The sequence below is a fragment of the Artemia franciscana genome, chromosome 6 (genome assembly GCF_032884065.1).
Source record: "Artemia franciscana chromosome 6, ASM3288406v1, whole genome shotgun sequence".
Taxonomy (NCBI): domain Eukaryota; kingdom Metazoa; phylum Arthropoda; class Branchiopoda; order Anostraca; family Artemiidae; genus Artemia; species Artemia franciscana.
This window is the reverse complement of record NC_088868.1, coordinates 33,959,409-33,980,516: the sequence shown is the minus strand read 5'-3', so window position 1 is coordinate 33,980,516 and position 21,108 is coordinate 33,959,409. Positions and strand designations below refer to the sequence as shown.

The 21,108-nt window shown below is 33.8% G+C and overlaps 1 protein-coding gene across 1 annotated transcript in view; it reads left to right on the top strand.

Moving 5' to 3' along the window:
- The window catches only part of LOC136028342 (heparan-sulfate 6-O-sulfotransferase 2-like), a 106,597-nt gene that overhangs the window by 13,358 nt on the left and 72,131 nt on the right, over positions 1–21,108 (top strand). The window contains exons 2-4 of the mRNA XM_065706127.1: positions 4,056–4,180; positions 12,815–12,984; positions 16,780–17,010. Of these exons, the coding sequence (XP_065562199.1) occupies positions 4,056–4,180; positions 12,815–12,984; positions 16,780–17,010 (526 nt within the window). The remainder of the gene's footprint in view (positions 1–4,055; positions 4,181–12,814; positions 12,985–16,779; positions 17,011–21,108) is intronic.

Sequence of the window (21,108 nt, the reverse complement as noted above, 5' to 3'; positions counted from 1 at the left end):
CACAAAAGACTATATGAGCATTTAACAAATTGCGGATTTCTGTCTGAAAATTAATATGGTTTTAGAAAAAGACATTCAACTGTGCATGCTGCTTTAAATTTAACTGATAAGTTAAACGGTACTCTGGAAAATAATTATTTTTGCACAATAATTTTTATAGATTTCAAGAAAGCTTTTGATACTATTGATTTTGGAATTGTGTTGGATAGATTGTTGAAGTTGGGTTTTAGGAATAAATGTTGGGAGTTGGTTTGAGTCGTATTTGCGAGGTAGAAGTGTAAAAATTGCAATAAATAATAAAGTTTCACAGGTTTACTCACTGAATTACAGAGTGCCACAAGGTTCTATCCTAGGTCCTCTTTTATTTTTAATTTATGTGGATAGTTTTTTTTACGCCTGGTTATTTATAATAGATCTCCGAAGAAGTTTTTCCAATTGGTGACGACACTGCTATAACTGTTATTGTCAAATCGTTGCCGGACTTTATAGACCGAGCAAACAGTGCTTTAAAGGGACTTCATACGTTTGTTACACGAAAAGTGGTGCCCCCCTGGAGTAAATTATATCCTAGCAAAAGACACAATATTCGCAAAAGATTCTGGTAAATGGATAATTGATCTGGACTTGGGCTGTATTGGTGGGTGTTTTGTCTGGCATCGGTTGCCTTCTCGTAGTAGCATAATAATTGTAGGTGTGAATATTTAATGAATTTGGGTTGATAGGCTTGAGATTGTCTTTGCAGGATGTCGACTCTTGTTGGTAGAAGAGCATCATCTAGTACTGAAAACCATTTTGTGACCAAAATGGGCCCAAGATTGCACAATGCCTCAATTCAACTGGAGGTTCCAGGGAATTTTTGCTGACCGGTTTTAAGCCGGCTTAAGCGCTTTGGTGTAGACCTGAGAAGATGTATTGGTCTCTGTTTTGCACTAGTTCTAGGACCATTGCTTTTTATCAGGCTAAAATAATTATAATGATTTAAAGAATATAAAATAATCCTCTATGATTACTTTTTGTATTCAACAGAAGGGAGAAGGTGCTTGTACGGAAGTTATCTGAGAAATAGATCATATGAAAATAAGAGGAAAGCAAAGAAAGTAGTGAAACCATTTCAGTGTAAACTAAGGGGGTGCGAAGAGGAGGTCTAGATACAGCTAGACGGCATAATAGTAGAAAACTGCACTGGCATGTTCATACATTGAGAGGGAGAAGTCTCTTAGACTTGGTACTGTCAAAGATAGGAAAGGACTACAACTAGTGATAAGGAAAGAGTTAAAGAGAGGTGGGCAACATTTTGACAATGTGCCAAACCGGGAGAGAGCTAGAGGAAAAGATAGAGATGAAAATTAAAAGTTTGTAACACACTGGATCTGAAGGAAGATTTATTTTGTGATGAAGAAATAGTGACAGTGCTAAAAAGATTTAAAAAATAAAGGCCCCGGTGCTGATAGTGTGGTAAACTAGTTTCTTAAATATGGTGTTGATAATAGTGAAATCTTAAATAATAGTGACTTGTACGGAAATAATCTGAGAAATAGATCATATGAAAATAAGAGGAAGGTAAAGAAAGTAGTGAAACCATTTCAGTGTAAACTAAGGGGGGTGTGAAGAGGAGGTCTAGATATAGCTAGACGGCATAATAGTAGAATACTGCACTGGCATGTTCATACATTGAGAGGGAGAAGTCTCTTAGAATTGGTACTTCCAAAGATAGGAAAGGACTACAATTGGTGATAAGGAAAGAGTTAAAGAGAGGTGGGCAACATTTTGACAATGTGTCAAACTGGGAGAGAGCTAGAGGAAAAGATAGAGATGAAAATTAAAAGTTTGTAACACACTGGATCTGAAGGAAGATTTATTTTGTGATGAAGAAATAGTGACGGTGCTAAAAAGATTGAAAAAATAAAGGCTCCGGTGCTGATAGTGTGGTAAATTAGTTTCTTAAATATGATGGCTATAAGGCTAGAAATAAGTAAATTAAGATTATGAATATGGCTTTAGAAAAAAGGGAAGTACCTAGGGTTCTTATAAAAGCCCATTTAAACCCCTGCATAAGAAAAGTGATAAGAGTGAGTGGGGTAATTCTAGACAAAGGCTGCTGTAGGTAGCAAATTACTTAGTATGAAGATATTTTTTAGACTTATAGATGCTGTAGAGAAAGTTTTAAGAGAAGAACAGTGGGGTTATAGGAAGGGAAGAGTATATATCGACCAAATTTTACTATTAGATTAATGATTGAGAAGTGCTTGAGTCATCAAACACCTTTAGTCCTCAGTTTTATTCATTATGATCGATTCGTCTGATAGAAGAGCCTTAGCAAAGGTATTATCCTTGTATGGTATAATGTGATTAGTGTTATATACGAGAATAAGACTGCTGTGCTCAAGGTAGGAAATGAGGTTAGTATCTGGTTTCATATTGAATTAAGAATTAGGCCAGGTTGTGTTCAATGCAATTTATGTTTATATTTTGTCCGAAGGAGCAGAGGAAAGGAATATGGAGTCTAATGGGAAAGAAAATCTTCCCTGAACTTAGGTCATGCTGATGATTTAAGCATCCCAGGTGAAAGTACGGTGAAAAGGTGCTAGTTCAGGGTGCTAGAAAAGATTTGAAAATTAATATCAAGAAGGCTAAGTCACAAAGACTAGGAATAGGTGAAGATGAAAAGGTGACGTTTGGTAACGAAAATATCGATCAAGTGTACAGCTTCATTTACCTCGGTAGTATTGTTAGTAAAGACGATGGGTGCCTTGAACATGTCAAAAGTAGAATAGCCAAGACTCAGGGTGTTCTTTGACACTTGAAAAAAGTTTGGAAGAATGGGAAGATAAGTCTGTGAACCAAGATTGGATATTGGAAGCTACAGTGATGACAGTTGTCAAATCTTCTTGAGAAGAATGGGCGCCCAGAAAAACGGAGGAAAATTTGCTAGATGCTCTCCAGAGAAATTGCTTGCGGATTGTTTTGGGAACCCGACTGTCTGACCGTATTTCAAAAAAATAGACTGTAGGAATAGTGGGGTTCAATTCTGCTTTGTGGGACTATAATGAGAGAAAGGTTGAGATGGCATGGACACGTTCTGCGGATGCAGGATGACAGATTGCCAAAGATTGTTGTTTTTGTCGAACCACCTAGAGTTAAATTGAACTATGGTCGTCTACGGTTGGGGTAGCACGACGTCGTAAAAAAGATTTAAGGGAAATGGGAACTTCCTGGGAGGGTTTAAAGAGAGAGACTTAATAGATTGATATGGAGGAGGGGCGTTTGTAGCTGTGTTGATCTTAGGTGTTTTGGTGCTGTGGTGAGTTGTTAATAGCAGTAGTAGTAGCAGTAGCAGTAGTTCGGTCCTACTATCTTGATTATCATTGTGATTTTTTTTTGTCGTCTATGTCTTGAAAAACTGAATTACAATATTCAATAAAACGCAAATGGCGCAATAAGCTTATGAACATTTACGGTTAAGGGAGAAGGAAGATAGCAATAGCAATTCTTTATGGCCATTGGCTGTGTCCATGTTTCATGGGATTATTTATTTTCTCTTTGTTTTGGGTTTCGTTCATTCTTTAGTAGCAGTTTTTGGTCATTTTAAGTTGAATTATCATAGGACTTTATTTCTGTTGGTCTTGAATTTAATATTACTCCTTTTTTTTGAATTTTTTTTTCAGAATATTTTTTATATAATTAATATCCAAAAGTATTTTTAAACAAAAGTAACGTTTAATTTTTTTAAAGGATAGAAGAAACTGGAAAAGAAGGATGGACATTTGTGAAATTTTTTTTTCAGAGTCAAGAATTCTTACATTTTTTAAGAGTCGATGTTAGAAGATTAAAAAAATTTTCTGTTTTTTTCGGCAAACTCATAAGTATTTTTTAATCAACGTGAATTATTAATGAAAAACTAACAGTAATTATACACTAGCATTGGAAAAAAGGTTAACCACTGCGTTGTTGTCAACGTGATCAACGTGGACGAGTCACGACAATTTTGTGCTGCATCATAACATCTTGCTTTTATTGCAAAACGTTATCTTGCCTCCTAACCTGATTATTTTTAGTCTTTAACGTGGGAGCTGGTAAGCTGCCAACCCCGTCGAGTATATCTAGCAGTGGAACTCCCGAAAAGTTGTTAGATGGTAGCACATGCTCTTTTGTCTCTTTGGGAGCCTTTGCTGATACAGAGGTAAGAATTTTCTTTTACGTGAGTAGTCAAGAGTGGTCTATTCCGTTCCCGGGACAATAGGAAAAAGCATAATCCCACTAAAAAATGCTACATCTGTTATGAATTCAAACCAAACCAAAATGGGCTGGAATGGAACCTCGTCAAATTCTTCTGTCTCCTTTATGCATCGAATAAACCAAATTATACGACAAATAATCACCGCTAGACAAAGATTTTCTAAGCCATTGCAGATAGATGTGCTCCGCTTCATAAGTTTTTTTTTCTATGATGCAAGATTTCCCCGAATAAGATGATACTACAAAAGGGAATAATTTTTCAATAGAAATGTATTAAATAAAATGGTGCCTGAAATCTGGATCAGTACAATCGATTTTTTTTTCAACACCTTTAAGCGGTGTAAAATCAACTTTATATAACAATTAAACAAAAACATAATTTCCGAAAAAGAAGTTTTTCAAAGAAAAGTTAAGGCCATATTAAACTTCAGATCAGAAGAAATAAAAATCTACAATAATTCAAACTCAAAACGACCAGAAATTACTATTATAGAATAAATGATATAAATGTATTAAAATAAAAAAAAATCTTTTACTATTGAAATATAAACAAAACTTAAATGAACAGAAATACACAATCATGTAAATCAAATAATCATGTAATGCCATCAAATAAACAACAGATACAAAAATACAAATGAATAGATAAATCTTAAAACGGGAGTGTGTGGGAACTTACTTAAAAGGAAATGAGAGCTTTCTGGTAGGATGTAAAGATGGAGGCTTTGAATAGATTGGGATGGAAGAGGAACGTACGTAGCTTTGTTGGCTAACAAAGCTGCGTTTAGGTGTTAGCAGTAGTAGTAGTAAATCTTAAAACGAGCAAAACTTAAATTGAATATGCAAATCAAGCTTAAAAAGAACAAAAATCACTACAAACAAAATTTTTGGTACTGCCTCATTCCATATCTGTAAAATTCTAAAAACCTACTGCGTCATTGGCGCTTTACTGGAAACTATATGCGTCTTGAACACTCTTGGAGAGAACTGATAAAATCAAGATGAATATCTGATATATAATGATATCAGTTCTTGAAAGCTCATCAGTTCAATATTTTATTTCATTGTAATTTCCTTTTTCATTTTCATTGCTGTAATAACTGGAAAAGAAAATATTTGTAATATAATTTGCTTTCATTGAATCGCTAATGACCCAGAGGCTTTAGATTTTTAAAGCTAGGGAAGGTGGCAGAAGCTGAACACTTGTTTGTGTTGAAAGAAATAATGAAATTGAACTGACCACTTGATATATAATGATATTAATTGCTGAGGCTCACCGTTCAAAATTTAATTTTACTGTAATTTTATTTTATTTTCAACATTACAATAAGTGTACAAGAAAGCATTTGCAATATAATCCGTTTTCAGTAAAGTGCCAATGACGCAGTAGGTCTTAGAATTTTACAGTTAGGGGAGGAGGCAGTACCCAAACTCTTCTTTGCAGTGATTTTTGTTAGTTTTAAGGTAGATTTACATATTCAATTTAAGTTTTACTCGTTTTAAGATTTATTTATTCATTTATGTTATTACTTGTTGTATGTTTGTATGCTATGTGTTTAATTTCTGTGCGTTTTGAGTTTTATTTATACTTCACTAGTGTAAGATTTTTGCTCGTTTTAAGCTTGATTTGCATTTTCAATTCGAGCTCTACTCGTTTTAAGATTTATTTATTCATTTATATCATTCCTTGTTGTATGTTTGTTTGCTATCAGTGTGGATTTAATTTTTGTTCGTTTTGAGTTCTATTTATGCTTAAATAGTAAAAGGTTTCTGTTCGTCTTAAGCTTGATTTGCATTTTCAATTCAAGCTTTACTTGTTTTAAGATTTATTCATTCATTTATATCAGGACCTGTTTTATTGTTGTTTTCTATGGTTGTTAATTTAATATCTGTTCGTTTTGGGTTTCGTTTATACTTCAGTAGTAAAAGGTCTTTCTTTATTTTTAGCTTGATTTGCATTTTCAGTCCAAGCTTTATTCGTTTTAAGATTTATTTATTCATTTATGTAAGTACCTGTTGTATGGTTGTTTGCTTTGATTGTTTATTTTATTTCTGTTCGTTTTGGGTTTCATTTTACACTTAAATAGTAAAAGGATTTTTGTTCTTTTTAAGCTTGATTTGCGTTTTCAAATCAAACTTTACTCATTTTAAGTTTTTGTTATATTATTTTGTTATTTGTTATATTATTTGTTATATTATTGTCATATTATTATTATTATTTTGTTATATTTAGTATTTGTTATATTTTTGTTCGTTTATGTTTGTACCTGTTCAATGGTTGTTTGCTATGATTGTGTATTTGATCTTTGTTTTGGGGCTCATTTATAATTAAATCATAAAAGACTTCGTTCACTTTAAGCTTGATATGCATTTTCAATTCGAGCTTTGCTCGTCTAAGATTTATTTATTCATTTATATCAGTACCTGTTGTCTGGTTGTTTGCTATTATTGTGTATTTAATTTCTGTTCGTTTTGGGTTCCATTATTTACATAGTAAAAGATTTTTTTCATTTTAAGCTTGATTTGAATTTTTAATTAAAGTTTTGCTCGTTTTAAGATTCATTTATTCATTTATATCAGTTCCTCTTGTATTTGTTCATTTCTTGTAATTGTATACACATGTTCTAGGTGTATTGAGTTACTTTTGAATTGTCATCAGCATTGTTTTAAAGTATTCTACTTTAGCAAATTCTACGTGCAAATTTGAGAAAAATAAAAAAAGCATAATGATGGAGTGAAAAGTCCCAGTTAAAGATAGAAATGGGACCACAAATAGTGATAAGGAAAAAGTTAAAAAAAGATGGGTGGAACATTTTGAGAATGTGCTAAACTGAGATACAGTTGCACGAAAAGATATAGATGAAAATGAAAATTTGTTTGATACTTTAGATGTGAAGGAAGATTTGTTTAGTGAGGAAGAATTAGCGACAGTACTTAATGGACTAAAAAAATAATAACGCTTCAGATGCTGATAGTGCGATAAATGAGTTTCTTAAATGTGGTGGCTCTGGGGTTAGGAATAAGCTACTGAAGATTATGAACATGATTTTGAAGAAGGGGAAGTACCTAATGATTTTTGGTAAAACCTTAAGTAAACCACTGTATAAGAAAGGTAACAAGAGTGAGTGCTGTAATTATCGAGGCATTAGTCTGGTCTCTGTAGGTAGAAAATTACTGAGTAATATGACACTTCTTAGACGGAGAGATGCTGTAGACAAGGGAAGAACAGTGCGGTTTTAAAAAAGGTAGAGGATGTGTCGACCAAGTTTTCACTCTTAGGTTAATAATTGAGAAGTCCCTTCTTTGTCAAACACCTTTTGTCTTCAGTTTAATCGATTATGACCAAGCTTTCGATTCTGTTGATAGAAGAGCGTTAGCAAAGGTCTTATCCTTGTATGGTATACCAAAAAAATATATTAAAGTGATTTGTGCTATGTACGAGAATAATACTGCTGCGGTTAAGGTAGGAAATGAGGTTAGCAACTGGTTTTGTATTAAATCAGGAGTTAAACAGGATTGTGTTCTATCCCCCTTTATATAATTCGTTTTGATGGACTTCGTCTTAAGGAGCATAGGAAAGGCAATTGGAAACCACGGAATCAAATGGTGAGGAAAAATGCCCCTGGACTTAGATCATGCTGATGATTTAAGCATATTAGATGAAAGTGTAAGCAAAATGAATGAATTTTTAGAGGTTTTGTGAGTTCAGGGTGCTAGAATAGGCTTGAAAATTAATGTGAAGAAGACTAAATCACTAAGGCTAGGAATAAGTGAAGATGAAAAGGTAACGTTGGGTAACGAAAAGATTGATCAGGTTGGCAGCTTCACTTACCTTAGTACTATTATTAGTAAAGACGGTAAGAGCAGTGAAGATGTTAAAAGTAGAGTAGCTAGGGTTCAGAGTGTTTTTCACAGTTAAAAAAAAGTTTGGAAGAATAGAAAGACGAGTCTGCAAACCAAGATTAGAATATTTGAAGCTACAGTGATGACAGTGGTCAAATATGGCTCTGAAGCATGGGCGCTCCGAAAAGCAGATGAAAATTTACTAGATGTTTTCCAGGGAAATTGCCTACGGATTGTTCTGGGTACCCGGCTGACTGACCGTAATCCCGCTTTCTAGGGCTATAATGAAAGAAAGGTGTAGATGGTTAGGCCACGTTCTGTGGATGAAGGATGACAGATTGCCAAAGATTGTCCTTTTCGGTCAACCGTCTGGGGCTACACGGAAAGCAGCTCGTCCTTGTCTTTGTTGGGAGGATGTCATAAATAAAGATTTAAAGGAAATGGGAACTTCCTGGGAGGATGTAAAGAGGGAGGCCTTGAATAGATTAGGTTGGAGGAGGAGCGTGCGTAGCTGTGTTGGCCTTAGGTGGCTTGTTGATGCAGTGAGTTATTACTAGTAGTAGTTGTAATAGTAAGATGTTTGCGTTTGATTCCAGCGTGTTGACTTTCTTTCTTGAATTGTTTTGAGCTAATTTTTCCTTTTGTGGTTTTGGTTATCGTGAGATACCTTTGGTTGGTTAATTTACCGTCTTATGGTTCTGCGTAGTCGGAGGTATCAGATAAGGGTTTGTTTATTATACATGTTTCGCCTAGGTTAAGATGACTTTGAAGGGTAGATTCTTTGTGTTAATTTTTTGGGTGGTTTAAGTTATCTGCTTTTTGTTAGTGGATTTCAGTATTTTATGTTTTTACTTGGCCATGGTGGATTTTCCTTGTTAATTTGGGTGGGAGTGTTTTGTTGAATTGAATGAGGTGAATAGCTTGACTTTTTTTATTTGGTTGCCCGCCCTTGACTTTTATTTTAGCTTACCTCACTTGCTCAATGAGTCTAGTATATGGCAAGCATCACGTGTTCTGTGAGGAAATTTCAGACATGGAGATAACTAGCTTGTGCTTAGGTGTAATTGGCTACTTTTTGTATTGTCCTGATTTTACTAGGTATTAGGGTTTATATCAGGTTTTTGAGGTATGAGGTATAATTAAAATAGAATTAAGTGTAAAAAGAGTAAGTATTTTTGGGGCTGATTACAGAGTGAGACAGGGGAGTGCGAAGGCTTATTAGACTTCTTGCTAGAATGAGATATTATTAATATTCAGAAATTATAATTTGTGGTGAAAAAGAACACTTGAATTAAAAAAAGGCGATTAAAGAGTGGGATAGGACTAACCGCAGATTTGTTTTGCCTTTTACTGGGATTAGATATAACTCCCATTAAATATAACCCAATAATAAAGATTCTCCTGAGCCATTGCTGGCGTATAGGGCGTCGTGCCGACGTTCCAATTGCTGAGGTTTTTTTTATAAGGACAAGTAGCTAGCTTATCACCCAAACTTGCTGCAGCAGGGATCGAACCCGGGTGCTTTGTATTGCCAAGCAGAGCATCAATCCACTGTGCTACAACAGGTATAATTCAACATTTACAAGAACAAAATTAAAGCTGAAAAGAATGACTCAAAGGAGGCAATTAAAGAGTAAAAGGTAGATGAAGAGTAATTGAAAAGAAATAAAATGAAAATTAAAAGAAAGGAAGAGTAAATTAAAGAGTAAAGAGCGTAGGTGTGTTCGGGCCATTGGGAGGATTGTGTATTATTAATTTTTAGAAAGAAAATTAATATTCTGCAGTGGAAAACCAACAAGAAAAAGAAAAAAAGAGTTTCATATTACATTATAGCAAGGATTTGGGAAATTTTATCCTTTTCCGGCTAAAAAGATAATTTTTAGCCTATAGAGCAAATACAGAATAAAGCTAAGATTCAGAGGAAAAATCAAGAAATGAATAAAAAAGCAATATTTTCATATTACGTTCAACTGACAGATTAGGAAAATTCGCTATTGAGAATGCAAATATGGTCATGAAAAAGGAAAATAGGTACTGTTTGATCAAATGTTTGGAATAGTAAGGTATAGTATGGTGTAGTGAACATTCGACTTCTCAAAAATATACACTAATATAGGCATATTTAAGAAATATGACTGAAAACATACACACAAAAAAACTTACACATACAATAAATAACATACAAATTGGCTTAAAGTATCCAACTCGAGCTTTTGGTCAAAACAATTAAAGCACAAAGAATCAGTAACAAATAATAGTACAAATAAATAAATTCATTACATAAAGTTTCACGATGGAATATACCTACATAGATAAACCGCGGCAGGTTCTTGATATTAATAAATCACCCATTTCTCAGTAATTTGTCCACCCAAGGCTCATCCCTTTCGTCAACTCCAAAAAATTCCTTTCTCAAGACCCTCAAACCTTCACGCTTCCCCAGAAAACACAATAAATCTTATTCTTACTCTCCACACATAGGGCAACTTTAAGGACGACTGTCTATTCTAACCCTTCCAGAACATCTTCTTCTCCCCCCAAGTGGCATATAATTGTCATATATTGCAACGTTAACAAAAAAGAAACGCTTGTATATTAGTTTCTTTGAACTTTCTTTTATTGAAAATATGTTGTGTTTTGAATTAGGGCACGTTAAAAGAGCTCTTTGGAAAAAAATCGTAGACACGGCACCTAAAGCTCTCATCTTGTCTAGAAACATAGTTGTTATCTGAATTGAAATTTCATATGCTCAGAAACACCGTGAGAAGCAAAGGATATTACCTTGCTATCTTAGGCTTAATGTAGCTCTTTAATTTTCTTTCAATGATATACTTTTCTTTTAGCTTTTGGTGATTTAGGGCAGTTTAACGCATGAATTATTATTTTAGTTCATTTCTATTCGTCTTTAGTTTATTTTACGTATTTACTATTCTTTGAAAAAAAATCTATTGTGGAACCTTTTTTTAATTAATAATTTGGAAAGAGTGTCGAAATGTTCACCAAACGGAATATTCTCTTTCGGCTTCCAAATTAAAACAAATTTAAGTTTATCCTTTTTTTTTATATTGAATCTTCTTTCCTTTGTGGCCAATCAGTGGTTGAAACGAAACAACTTTCGAATAATCATTTTTGAATAGGGGGCATATTGTTTTAATACACTTATAAAAATCTTATCGATTTTTCTTATCGAATATAAAAATCGTAAAAAAAACTATTTAACAAATCCTTCTCTTTTAGAAAATAAACACACAGTTATTAAAATACTTTTTATTGGGCAAAAAGGTAAAAAAATCTACTTACTGTATTATCTTGAAAAAAATTATATGAATCTTAAGCATGTTTGATCTTGACAACATTAGAAGGAAAAACAGCTTTTTGCAGAATAGGCTGGGTCAAGTTTGACTGTAATCTGGAATCTTGGCCCAAATTTGTGAACAATCTAACTAATCACACAGACTCTTTTAAATATAGATTACACCTGAATATTGTAGTGATGTAGTATTTTTACGACCCTTGGAGGAGGTATGGGGATAAGGTCTATAGACTGACTAAAACTAGGGTAGCATCTCTGCTTTGGGTTGGCCTGATTAATTATACTAGGCTTTAATACTTAGCATAGATGAAAATTATAAATATTGATATAGAGAAGTTCAGCTTAAACTTTGATTATTTTTATTGAACTCAATAACAGTACAAAGTTTGACTATACATAAATTCAGTACTTGGACTATTGTCCTATACGATAAAAAGAACAAAAAGTTATATCTATGAACTATAAGAAATTCAAGGACAGTTACAATACTCCAAAGTAGTCGTAAGCAAAGGTTAATCAAATACCAGAGGTCAAACGTGTATCAAGGAATACGAAGTTCTGGCTACAATAAAATATATCTTTTACAGAACGGGCCAAACTGCACTTTCCAGGCCAAACCCGTGCATAAGCCACGATAAAGGTGGTTCCCAATATCCTCTAATGCCCACACATATCCTTAGTCCTTGGATCTGTGGTTCTGTTCAAAACTCTAAACTTAGTAAAAGTTGGTAATTTAAAAGCTATGCCATTTGTAATTGCATCCAAATATTTTATTCTACTAAAATAAATTTCTTACTTAATTGTCATGTTACCACAATATTAGCTTTCCGTGGTAACTTTCATATTTTTGGGATAAAGAAAATATGATATCGTAAGATACATATCCATCAGTATATTTTCCTCTTTGCTAATTTGCAAAAAAGGCTAATTTGGTATTATCTTAACTAAAATCTTCAGAGACGAAAAGAAATATTTTCTGAGGTGTTCTGAGCCGAAGACTTTATTTGTATATCTACAAAAGCAAAGGGATGATCAGTTGCCGCTACTTTTTTTTACACTGAACATAGCACTTAGTTTCCTCTTGACAAAGGGCTTAGTAAGCTTGGAAGCATGGGAATGATCTCGTGTGACGATTTTTTTTTTTTTTAATTTGTAGAGGCCATGGGACTAATAGCTGGCACCTGACAATGAGTATCGTTGAAGTGAACATGTAGAGATTAGCTTATTTGACATTTCTGAACATTGCACTTTGGTACAGAAGTTGTCACTTGATGAGTTTTTTTCTAATTGAATTTTACATTTTACAACCTGAGATACTTGCTCATAGGGGAGGGAGAGATAAAAAGCCCTGAAAGCCTCTACCCTCTCCTCCCATTGAAGTTCTACTCCTTCACTTTAGCTTTTCTGCTGTTCGTATTTCAGACTAATCGAATTGTAAACGTATCTGACGATCTACGAAGTCACACTAATTCTCTTCAACTTGGCTCAGATGATGCCTGGTTAAATTCATCAGATGTGACAAATGTTAATTTTGACGTAAGAAAAAATGACATAATCGTAATGCTCCACATTCAGAAAACAGGAGGGAGACAGTAAGTATTTCAATGTACAGTTTTCAATAAGATATGTGGATGTAGATGTGGATTTAATAGACTTTATTTTAATTTGTCTCGGTTCTGTGTAGTGCAGTCAGTTAAAGTTCCAGGAAAATGTTTATAACAAATTATAAATAGATTATATTAGTTTAGAAAATTACAAGCAAAATTATAGTATATCTGATAAGCTTTTTTTTGTCTTGATACTCAGTTAAGTGTGTATCACAAAACGGATTTTGAAACATAAACCTATATTGTATAGTACATATTTTATGTACGGGTACAAGTACCATTAAAGAGCTTTCCTTATGTTGTTGTGTTCCTAAGACCTTTTTCACTCTACTATGTAATCTTACACTTAAAGTACCATATAACATAGTAAACCCTCATTTTTAATTGCAGCGGGATTTTCTTTGACCTTGAATTAGGGTCTTTATTGTTATAAACCAATTGTAAAGAAGTAGAAAATAGTATTTCCTCAAGAAGAATTTTTATTGAATGTTTCATTTTCCCTTTAAAAAAATCCATTTTAATGAACATTTATTTATCCTTTTAGAATTTCCAATTACTTCCCTTTCTGTGGTTATTGTAAATATTTAAATGTGTCCTATGCCAATGACTTCCCGGTTGACACTGCCATTGTTGATGACAGTGCACCTGTGGATTGGGTTTTTGAAGTGGCTGTTGAAAAGTCCTGTTGAATTACGTAGTTCAGGAAAAGATTTAATCTTCTTCCTTTAAAAAATCAGACACTTGACTCAGGATTTAGTGAGCCCCAGCAACAGTGACAAAGAGAAGGGGGCTATAGGATTCTGCCGTGGAAAATTAAGAATAAAAAAAAATAAAGAAAAATTGAGTTTTATGTTACATCATAGCAAGAGCTTGTGGAATCTCATCCATTTTTGGCTAAATCAGAATTTTTAAGGTCTTTCAGTCTATAGAGTGAAATACGGAATATATTCGTCTTCCCCCAAGTGGCATAAAATTGGCATATATTGCAATGTTAACAAAAAAAGAAACACTTATATAATAGTTTCTTTTACAATTTTCTATTGTAAATATGTTGTATTTTGAATTAGGGCATGATTAATGAGAACCTAGAATTCTTATTTCGTATAGAAACATAGTAGATTTCTGAACTGAAATTACATATGAAGTCGCTCACAAATTCTGTAAGAAGCAAAGGGTAGGCCGTGTAAAAGCTAGCTTGTCTTTAGCTTATTGTAGCTCTTTAATTTTTTTTCAATGATATACTTTTCTTTAAGTTACATAGTGATTTAAGTTTAAACTTTGAATTATTATTTAAGTTCATTCCCACTCGTATTTAGTTTATTGTAGGTCTTTACTATTCTTTGAAAAGATATCTACTGTAGAAAAACTTTTTTCTTATATTAATAATTCGGGAAAAGTGTCGAAACATTCACCGAATGGAATTTTCTCGTTCGAAAAGCAAATTTAAAAACAAACTTTAAATTTAACCTTTATTTATATTGAATCGTCTTTCCTTTGTAGCAAATAAAACGTTGAAACAAAAGAAATATTGAATAATCATTTTTGAGTAGAGGTATATTGTTTTAATGCAATTGTAAAAATCTTAGCAAAAAACTGCTTTCAAAATCTGCCTCTTCAAGAAAAATAAACAAAATTATATGAATCTTGTGCTTGTTTAATTTTGACAACATTTGAATGAAAAACAACTTTTGCAAAATAGAGCACACAGCTTATGGCTGTGTCAAGTTTAACTGTAATATGATCCAAATCTTGAATTTTGGCCAAAATTTGTAAACAATCCAGCCAGAATATTGTAGTGATCTGGTATATGTATGGTCCTTGCAGATGGTATGGGGGTAAGGTCTGTAGAGTGACTAATACTAGGGTGGGTTCTCCGCCTAGGATAGGGCTGACTAATTATGCTAGGTGTTGCTACTGGTCATAGATGAAATTTATAAATATAAATATACAGAAGTTGAGTTTATATATTGATTATTTTTATTGAACTCATCAACGGTACAAGGTTTGACTACATATAAATTCAGTACTAGGACTATTGTCCCACAGGACAAAAATAAACAAAAAGCTTTAACTACAAACTTTGAGACATTTAAGGACGCTTATAATGCTCCAAAGCAATCCTAAGCATAGGTTTATCAAAGACCAGAGGTAAATTCAGGTTACAAAAATATATATATATATTTTACAGAATGGGCCAAACCGCACTTTCCGGGCCAACCCCCTACATAAGCCAGGATGGGGGTATTTCCCAATTTCCTCCAATGCCCACACTTATCCTTAGTCCTAGGATATATAGTTCTGTTTCAAACTCTTACCTTAGTAAAAATTGGTAATTTAAAAACTATAGAATTTGTATTTGCGTCCTAATATTTTACTCACTAAAATCAATTCCTGACCTAATTGTCAGCTTACTATAATATTAGCGGTCCGTGGTAAATTTCATGTTTTTAGAATAAAAAATTATGACATTGTAAGATAGACATCCTTGTTTTTCTGTCTCTTTGTATTTGTGTGTGTTTCTGTCTCTATTTTCCTCTGTACCTCTTTGTTTGACTGTCTGTTTGCCTGTCTCTGTGTCTGTCTTTGTTTGTTCATGTGTGTGAATCTGTGTGTTTTTGTGTTTTTCTCTCTCTTTTTCTCTCTCTCTGTACCTGTGTGTCTGACCGTATGTTTACCTATCACATGCTGACTACATATTAAAACTCACAAACCGACGACAATTCGCAGGCATGAAACTTACACCGGTTTAAGCTTACTAGATTAACAAACAGATCCTTGATGCAGTTCTATACAATCAAGATTAAGGTTCGAAACCTCTTCTTTGCAAAACAATTCTGGTAAAATATGCTTAGATCTTTTATGACAAATACTATTTTGGAAACTGGCAACGTTCACTTGGGTTGTTAGGAGAACATTTAACATGACCCAGACACTCAGGCTTGTAATTCCTTTTAACAGATTTGGTATAGTTAGTTATTCCAAGCTAGCAACGACATTTCAGTTCAGTTCAAAAAGCTTGGATCTTTTCCATTTTTGCATACACCACTATTTAAGATGTACTTTCAGTCATTTACGGTCGTTTAAGCTGAAACAAAAGAGTGACCTGTGGCAAAATGAAGGGGAAATGTGTAATTTGAGCTAAATATTTGCGTACTAGTCGGAGGATTAGGGGTAGAGCATAATTTAGCGTTTTCAGATATGATATAAGTAATTACTTAGGATTCTTAGGATTATGTATAGCATTCCTAAAAGTGACAGGTCTTATACCCCTCTTACTAATGCGGCAATATGTAGCCCAAATTATAGACGCCAACTTTCCATGTGATACTTCAATATTTGTTTCAACATAGTACCCGTACATTGAAGCAACTGAAAATTGAAGCAACATAATGGTGGTATAGATATAATGCAAAAGATCCAAAAACTATTTCAGCATCCAAAAATAAAATTTGTTAAACCCATGTCAACAAAATCTATGGCTTATTTCCAAACAGGAAATAAGTAATCTATTAATGATCCCAGGATTTTCTTTTACTTATTTTTAACTTTAAAGTCCTTATTACGTTTAATCTTTTATACATTTTCTTATATACGGTTTAAATTTGATTAATTAGTCTAGTTTTAATTTTCCCCCCTTTTATCCTTTTCCTTGTTACTTCCTAATTTTGTTTGCTATCCATTTCCAAATTTTTGTTTTGTCGAATTGCCCCTTTTTTATTGCAAGCATAATAAATATAATGGGATGAGGAATGTATGGGTGTTATGATATATTTTTTTCAGGTTTGAAATACACTTGGTAAAAGACTTGGATCTTGACCGACCCTGTGCTTGTCGGCAGACGAAAAGCGAAAAAGGATGCAACTGCCCGAGACCAGGAAAAAATCGTGAAACCTGGCTTTTTAGTCGTTTATCCACCGGATGGAAATGTGGCTTACATGCTGATTGGACAGAACTGACAGAATGTGTGGATACCAAGTTGAATCAAATTGAAGGCAAAACAAGCAATCGGAGGTATTATTTAGATGTTTTTATTTCAGAATCTATTGTCAAATAGGCTGAAAAAAACGGGTTAAGCATAGCAAAATTAGAAAATTTTGAAATACTGAGCAGAAATTTAAACATAAGAAATAATGACGAAGTCTATTTAAATTTTAAAGAATCTGAATCTAAAGATAAATTAAAAGCTTTTTTGTGATGTAGGCCTTATTTTTGCTTTCTGTTTTTTCACTTTATATTTTCACTAAAGACACTTATTTTTTATAAATGTCTATAGTCAATAAATATTGCTCAATATTTGAACAAAAAATATTTGCTCGGTTTGTACTTTATTCACTGACTTCAGAAAATTCCTGATTAACTTGTTATATTTGGGTCTGTACACGCACCTCCTCACTAGGATAGTTTAAATTTACTAATATTCATGCTTCTCTTTTATTATTTTGGTGATCCATATCAGTGGCTGTTCCATAATGCGAGATAAAATGTGTGTCAAATAATGTCAAATAAATTTTATTCATTTGCCTTCCTTCTTTATCTATTTATATTTATGTTTTTACCTGTATGTAAAGTTATTTATATTTACTGAGCAACATACTCAGAAAAAATAAGTCCTTGGCTAACTTATATAATACCTGGGGAATAAGATTGATTTAAGAAAAAACAAAGTTCTACTGATGTAAGTAAAGGGCAAAATGAAACTTAAAACGAACAAAAATTATAGCTTCACGGTCTATTTAACATTTATCTAAACAACTGGTGCAAATAAACCAACTGTCAATATTTTTCCATATTTGTATGATTAAAGAAGACTAGTGCTTTACTGAAAACACAAAACAATATAGGAGTTTTGGTAAATTAAAAGCAAACTGATTAAATACACTTTTTGAAAACAATAGAATTGTTGATTAATGATTTTTCGTTTGATTTAGTATCACTTTTGTACAATGAGCTTAGTTTAATGATTGGATCTCATTTTGGTTCTGAAAAAAAAATTATGATTAGTTTGTTAAAACCTCAAATGAACAAAGCTATCCAAGTAAGCCAATAATAATGATCACTATGAATAAATAAATGAAACTCAAAACGAACAGAAACTAGACCTACGTTGCCTGAGCAACTTGAAGTGTTGCGGCAACCTTTGGTTTTGTTTCTTTGCTATCGATTAAACGCTGAAGTTGTCAGCCTATCGAAGCTTTTAAAACTTTATGTTCAAAGAAGAACGCGATCAGTAATCACGTGATCAAAGGCTATTCCTCAGCGTTGAAAAAGCAACAACAACAAAAGAATATCGAAAGAAGGGACTAAATTGACTTTGCAGCCAGTTGAGCTTTATCCTTTTCAATCGTAGACATCGTGATATAATCTAGTTGGTATTATAAAGCTATCCGTAACATTTCAGGATCAAATTACCATAGATGACACTCTATTAATTATTACGAAACTGCCTTGTTCTTTTACGTTATCGTTTGTACCCGTTGCGTAAACACTTAATTCTGTTGCCTAAGCAGTATTTTGTTTTCAGTGCTTTACTGAAAACAAAATACTTTCCAAATGTTTTCACTTTTCTTACTTTCACAAATGAAAAATTATCTAAACCTTAACGGAGAATTGTCAGTATATGTGAATTTAACTGACAATCCAAGGTTGTTTGCTTGTTTTTATTCAGTAATGCGTAAATTGTGTTTTGTTTTTGAGAAGGCATAAGGGTTATCAGCAGTACTCATGTTAATTTGTGCTCTTTCGAGTTTGACTCGGCTATTTACTTTAATAAAATGAAAAAAACTTCGTTTTCTTAAAGAGTTAAAGAGGCTGCGTCCCAAAGTCGAACCTTAAAACGTACAGGAATTAGGAGAGGCAGTTGGGGGGCTGCCGCCCCCCGAACCCCCCGCTTTTAAAGGCTCTTTTGTACAGGTTTTTTGTTTTGTTAATTAAAAGAGGGCCTTTCCGAAGCCAATAGCGGGGGATTTGGGGGGCTGCAGCCCCCGAACTGACTCTCCTAATTCCTGTACGTTTTAAGGTTCGACTTTGGGACGCAGCCTCTTTAACTCTTTAAGAAAACGAAGTTTTTTTCATATTATTTCTGTACGTTTTTCTACAATCCATGGTGGATGTAATTTAATAATAATTTTCCATGTTTATTTTCTCGCTTTCTGTATCAATAAATTCAAACTGACAAAATTATCTAATTTTGATAATTTTAATAGTTTAGCAGCTTAATTAAAAATTTAGCAGCTAGTGGTTTTTACCCACCCGCCTCCGGCTTATGGGCCCAGCGCCCTTTCGCTGCGCCAAGCTGCTGTTATGCTTGTTATCAAACAAGTTATTACAATAGAAAATTTCACCAACGGCTTCAATTAGGAAATCAATTTAAATGGTTCTTTTAACTTGCTTCCATCAAGCCTTACCCCCGCTTCAGTATAAATTCTTGTGAACATTCCAGTATGTAATTCTGATCAAATGTTTCCATATTTATTTTCTCCCTTTCTGTATCAATAAATTCAAACTGACAAAATTACCTAATTTTACAAATTTTAAAAAATTACCAGCTAGCGGCTTCGATCCACCAAAATCTGGGTTATGGGTCCAGCACGCTTCCGCTGCGCCAAGCTGCTGTTAGTGTAAGAATTTTTCAAACAAGTGATGTTATTACAAGAGAAAATTTTTACCTTCAATGGGGAAATGGGTTTTTCTAAGCTAGAAAATCGGGGGGTTAAGATTTTCCGACGAAACTTTCCAGGAAAATTACTCGGAGAATTCCGCGTCGAATGAGTCTTCGTACACCCAGATCCGATGTCGGCTGTAACGTGTAGGCGTCTCGGAGAACGTTAAAGGGGGGCTGGGGTTGACGGGTTGAAACTTTCGGCCAGATTTTCCCCATGAAGGAAAAGTCGGAGGGGGATGAAATTTGGCAGGTTTCTTAGTTGGAGCTCGGGCTACGAAATGCATCCCTCCCCATTCCTCTGTGACCACTGGAACCGAAGATCGCTAAACATTGTCGTGGTTCGCCTCTTTAAAGAGGCACGAGTGTGCCTCCTTGATTGTGTTGCGAGAGCAACACTTCGGTTTTGTCCCGTTTTTCTTTTTTCCTTATGCCACCGATCTCAGCTTATTCCTGGAAACTAGTATTCCAGGAATTTGTCATTGCTAAAGAAATTGGAGATTATCCTTTGCTCCTTTCTAAGTGCTGACGTTAAAAAGTTAGCCTACGGCAAAAAAATCAATTTTTGAACTAAGACAAATAGAATTTTTTTTCGACGGCAATCGATACCTCTTGATGAGCTGATCAAAGTATATGTCATCCATTTTTTTGGTACAAAAATTCCTTCATGAGATCTACTAATTTGAAAGTTTCAAGGGATTGACAACTTCGGTAGTAGGGTACACACTGAAACCAAAAATAGGCCGAAACCAATTGTGAGACAAGTAGAGGACTTGTAAGCAATATTCGACTGTTAAACCATAATCATCTTCGGCAATAAGGGGTTTGCAAACTTTGGCTAGTTGGTGTACCTATTATTTTTTTCCGGTGTATTTGATGGTAAGACCGATTTAGTTCCAGTGGTAAGACGTGCAGGGGACTTGTGAGTAATAGTCATCTCTTAGGCTACAAGTATCTTCAGTGAAGAAGGGTTTGTAACTTTTTCTAGTTGGTGTAGTCTACCCATACTCACTGTAACCTAGAATTAATTGTTTACGCAACGGGTACAAACGATAACGTAAAACAATGAGGTAGTTTCGTAATAATTAGTGTCACTTGTGGTAATTTGATCCTGAAATGTTAGGGATAGCTTTATAATACCAACTAGATTATATAATATATTGTTCCAAGTCTTGATACGTCACGATGTCAACGATTGAAAAGGATAAAGTTCAAGTGCCTGCAAAGTCAATTTAGTCGCTTCTTTCAATATTCTTTTGTTATTGTTGTTTTTTCAACGCTGAGGAATAGCCTTTGATCATGTGATTATTGATTGCGTTCTTCTTTGAACATAACGTTTTAAAAGCTTCGATAGGCTGACAACTTCAGCGTTTAACCGATAGAAGAAACAAAACCAAAGTGTTGCTCTCGCAACGCTTTATTCGGCGAAGCCGGAGAAAGGTTGCCGCAAC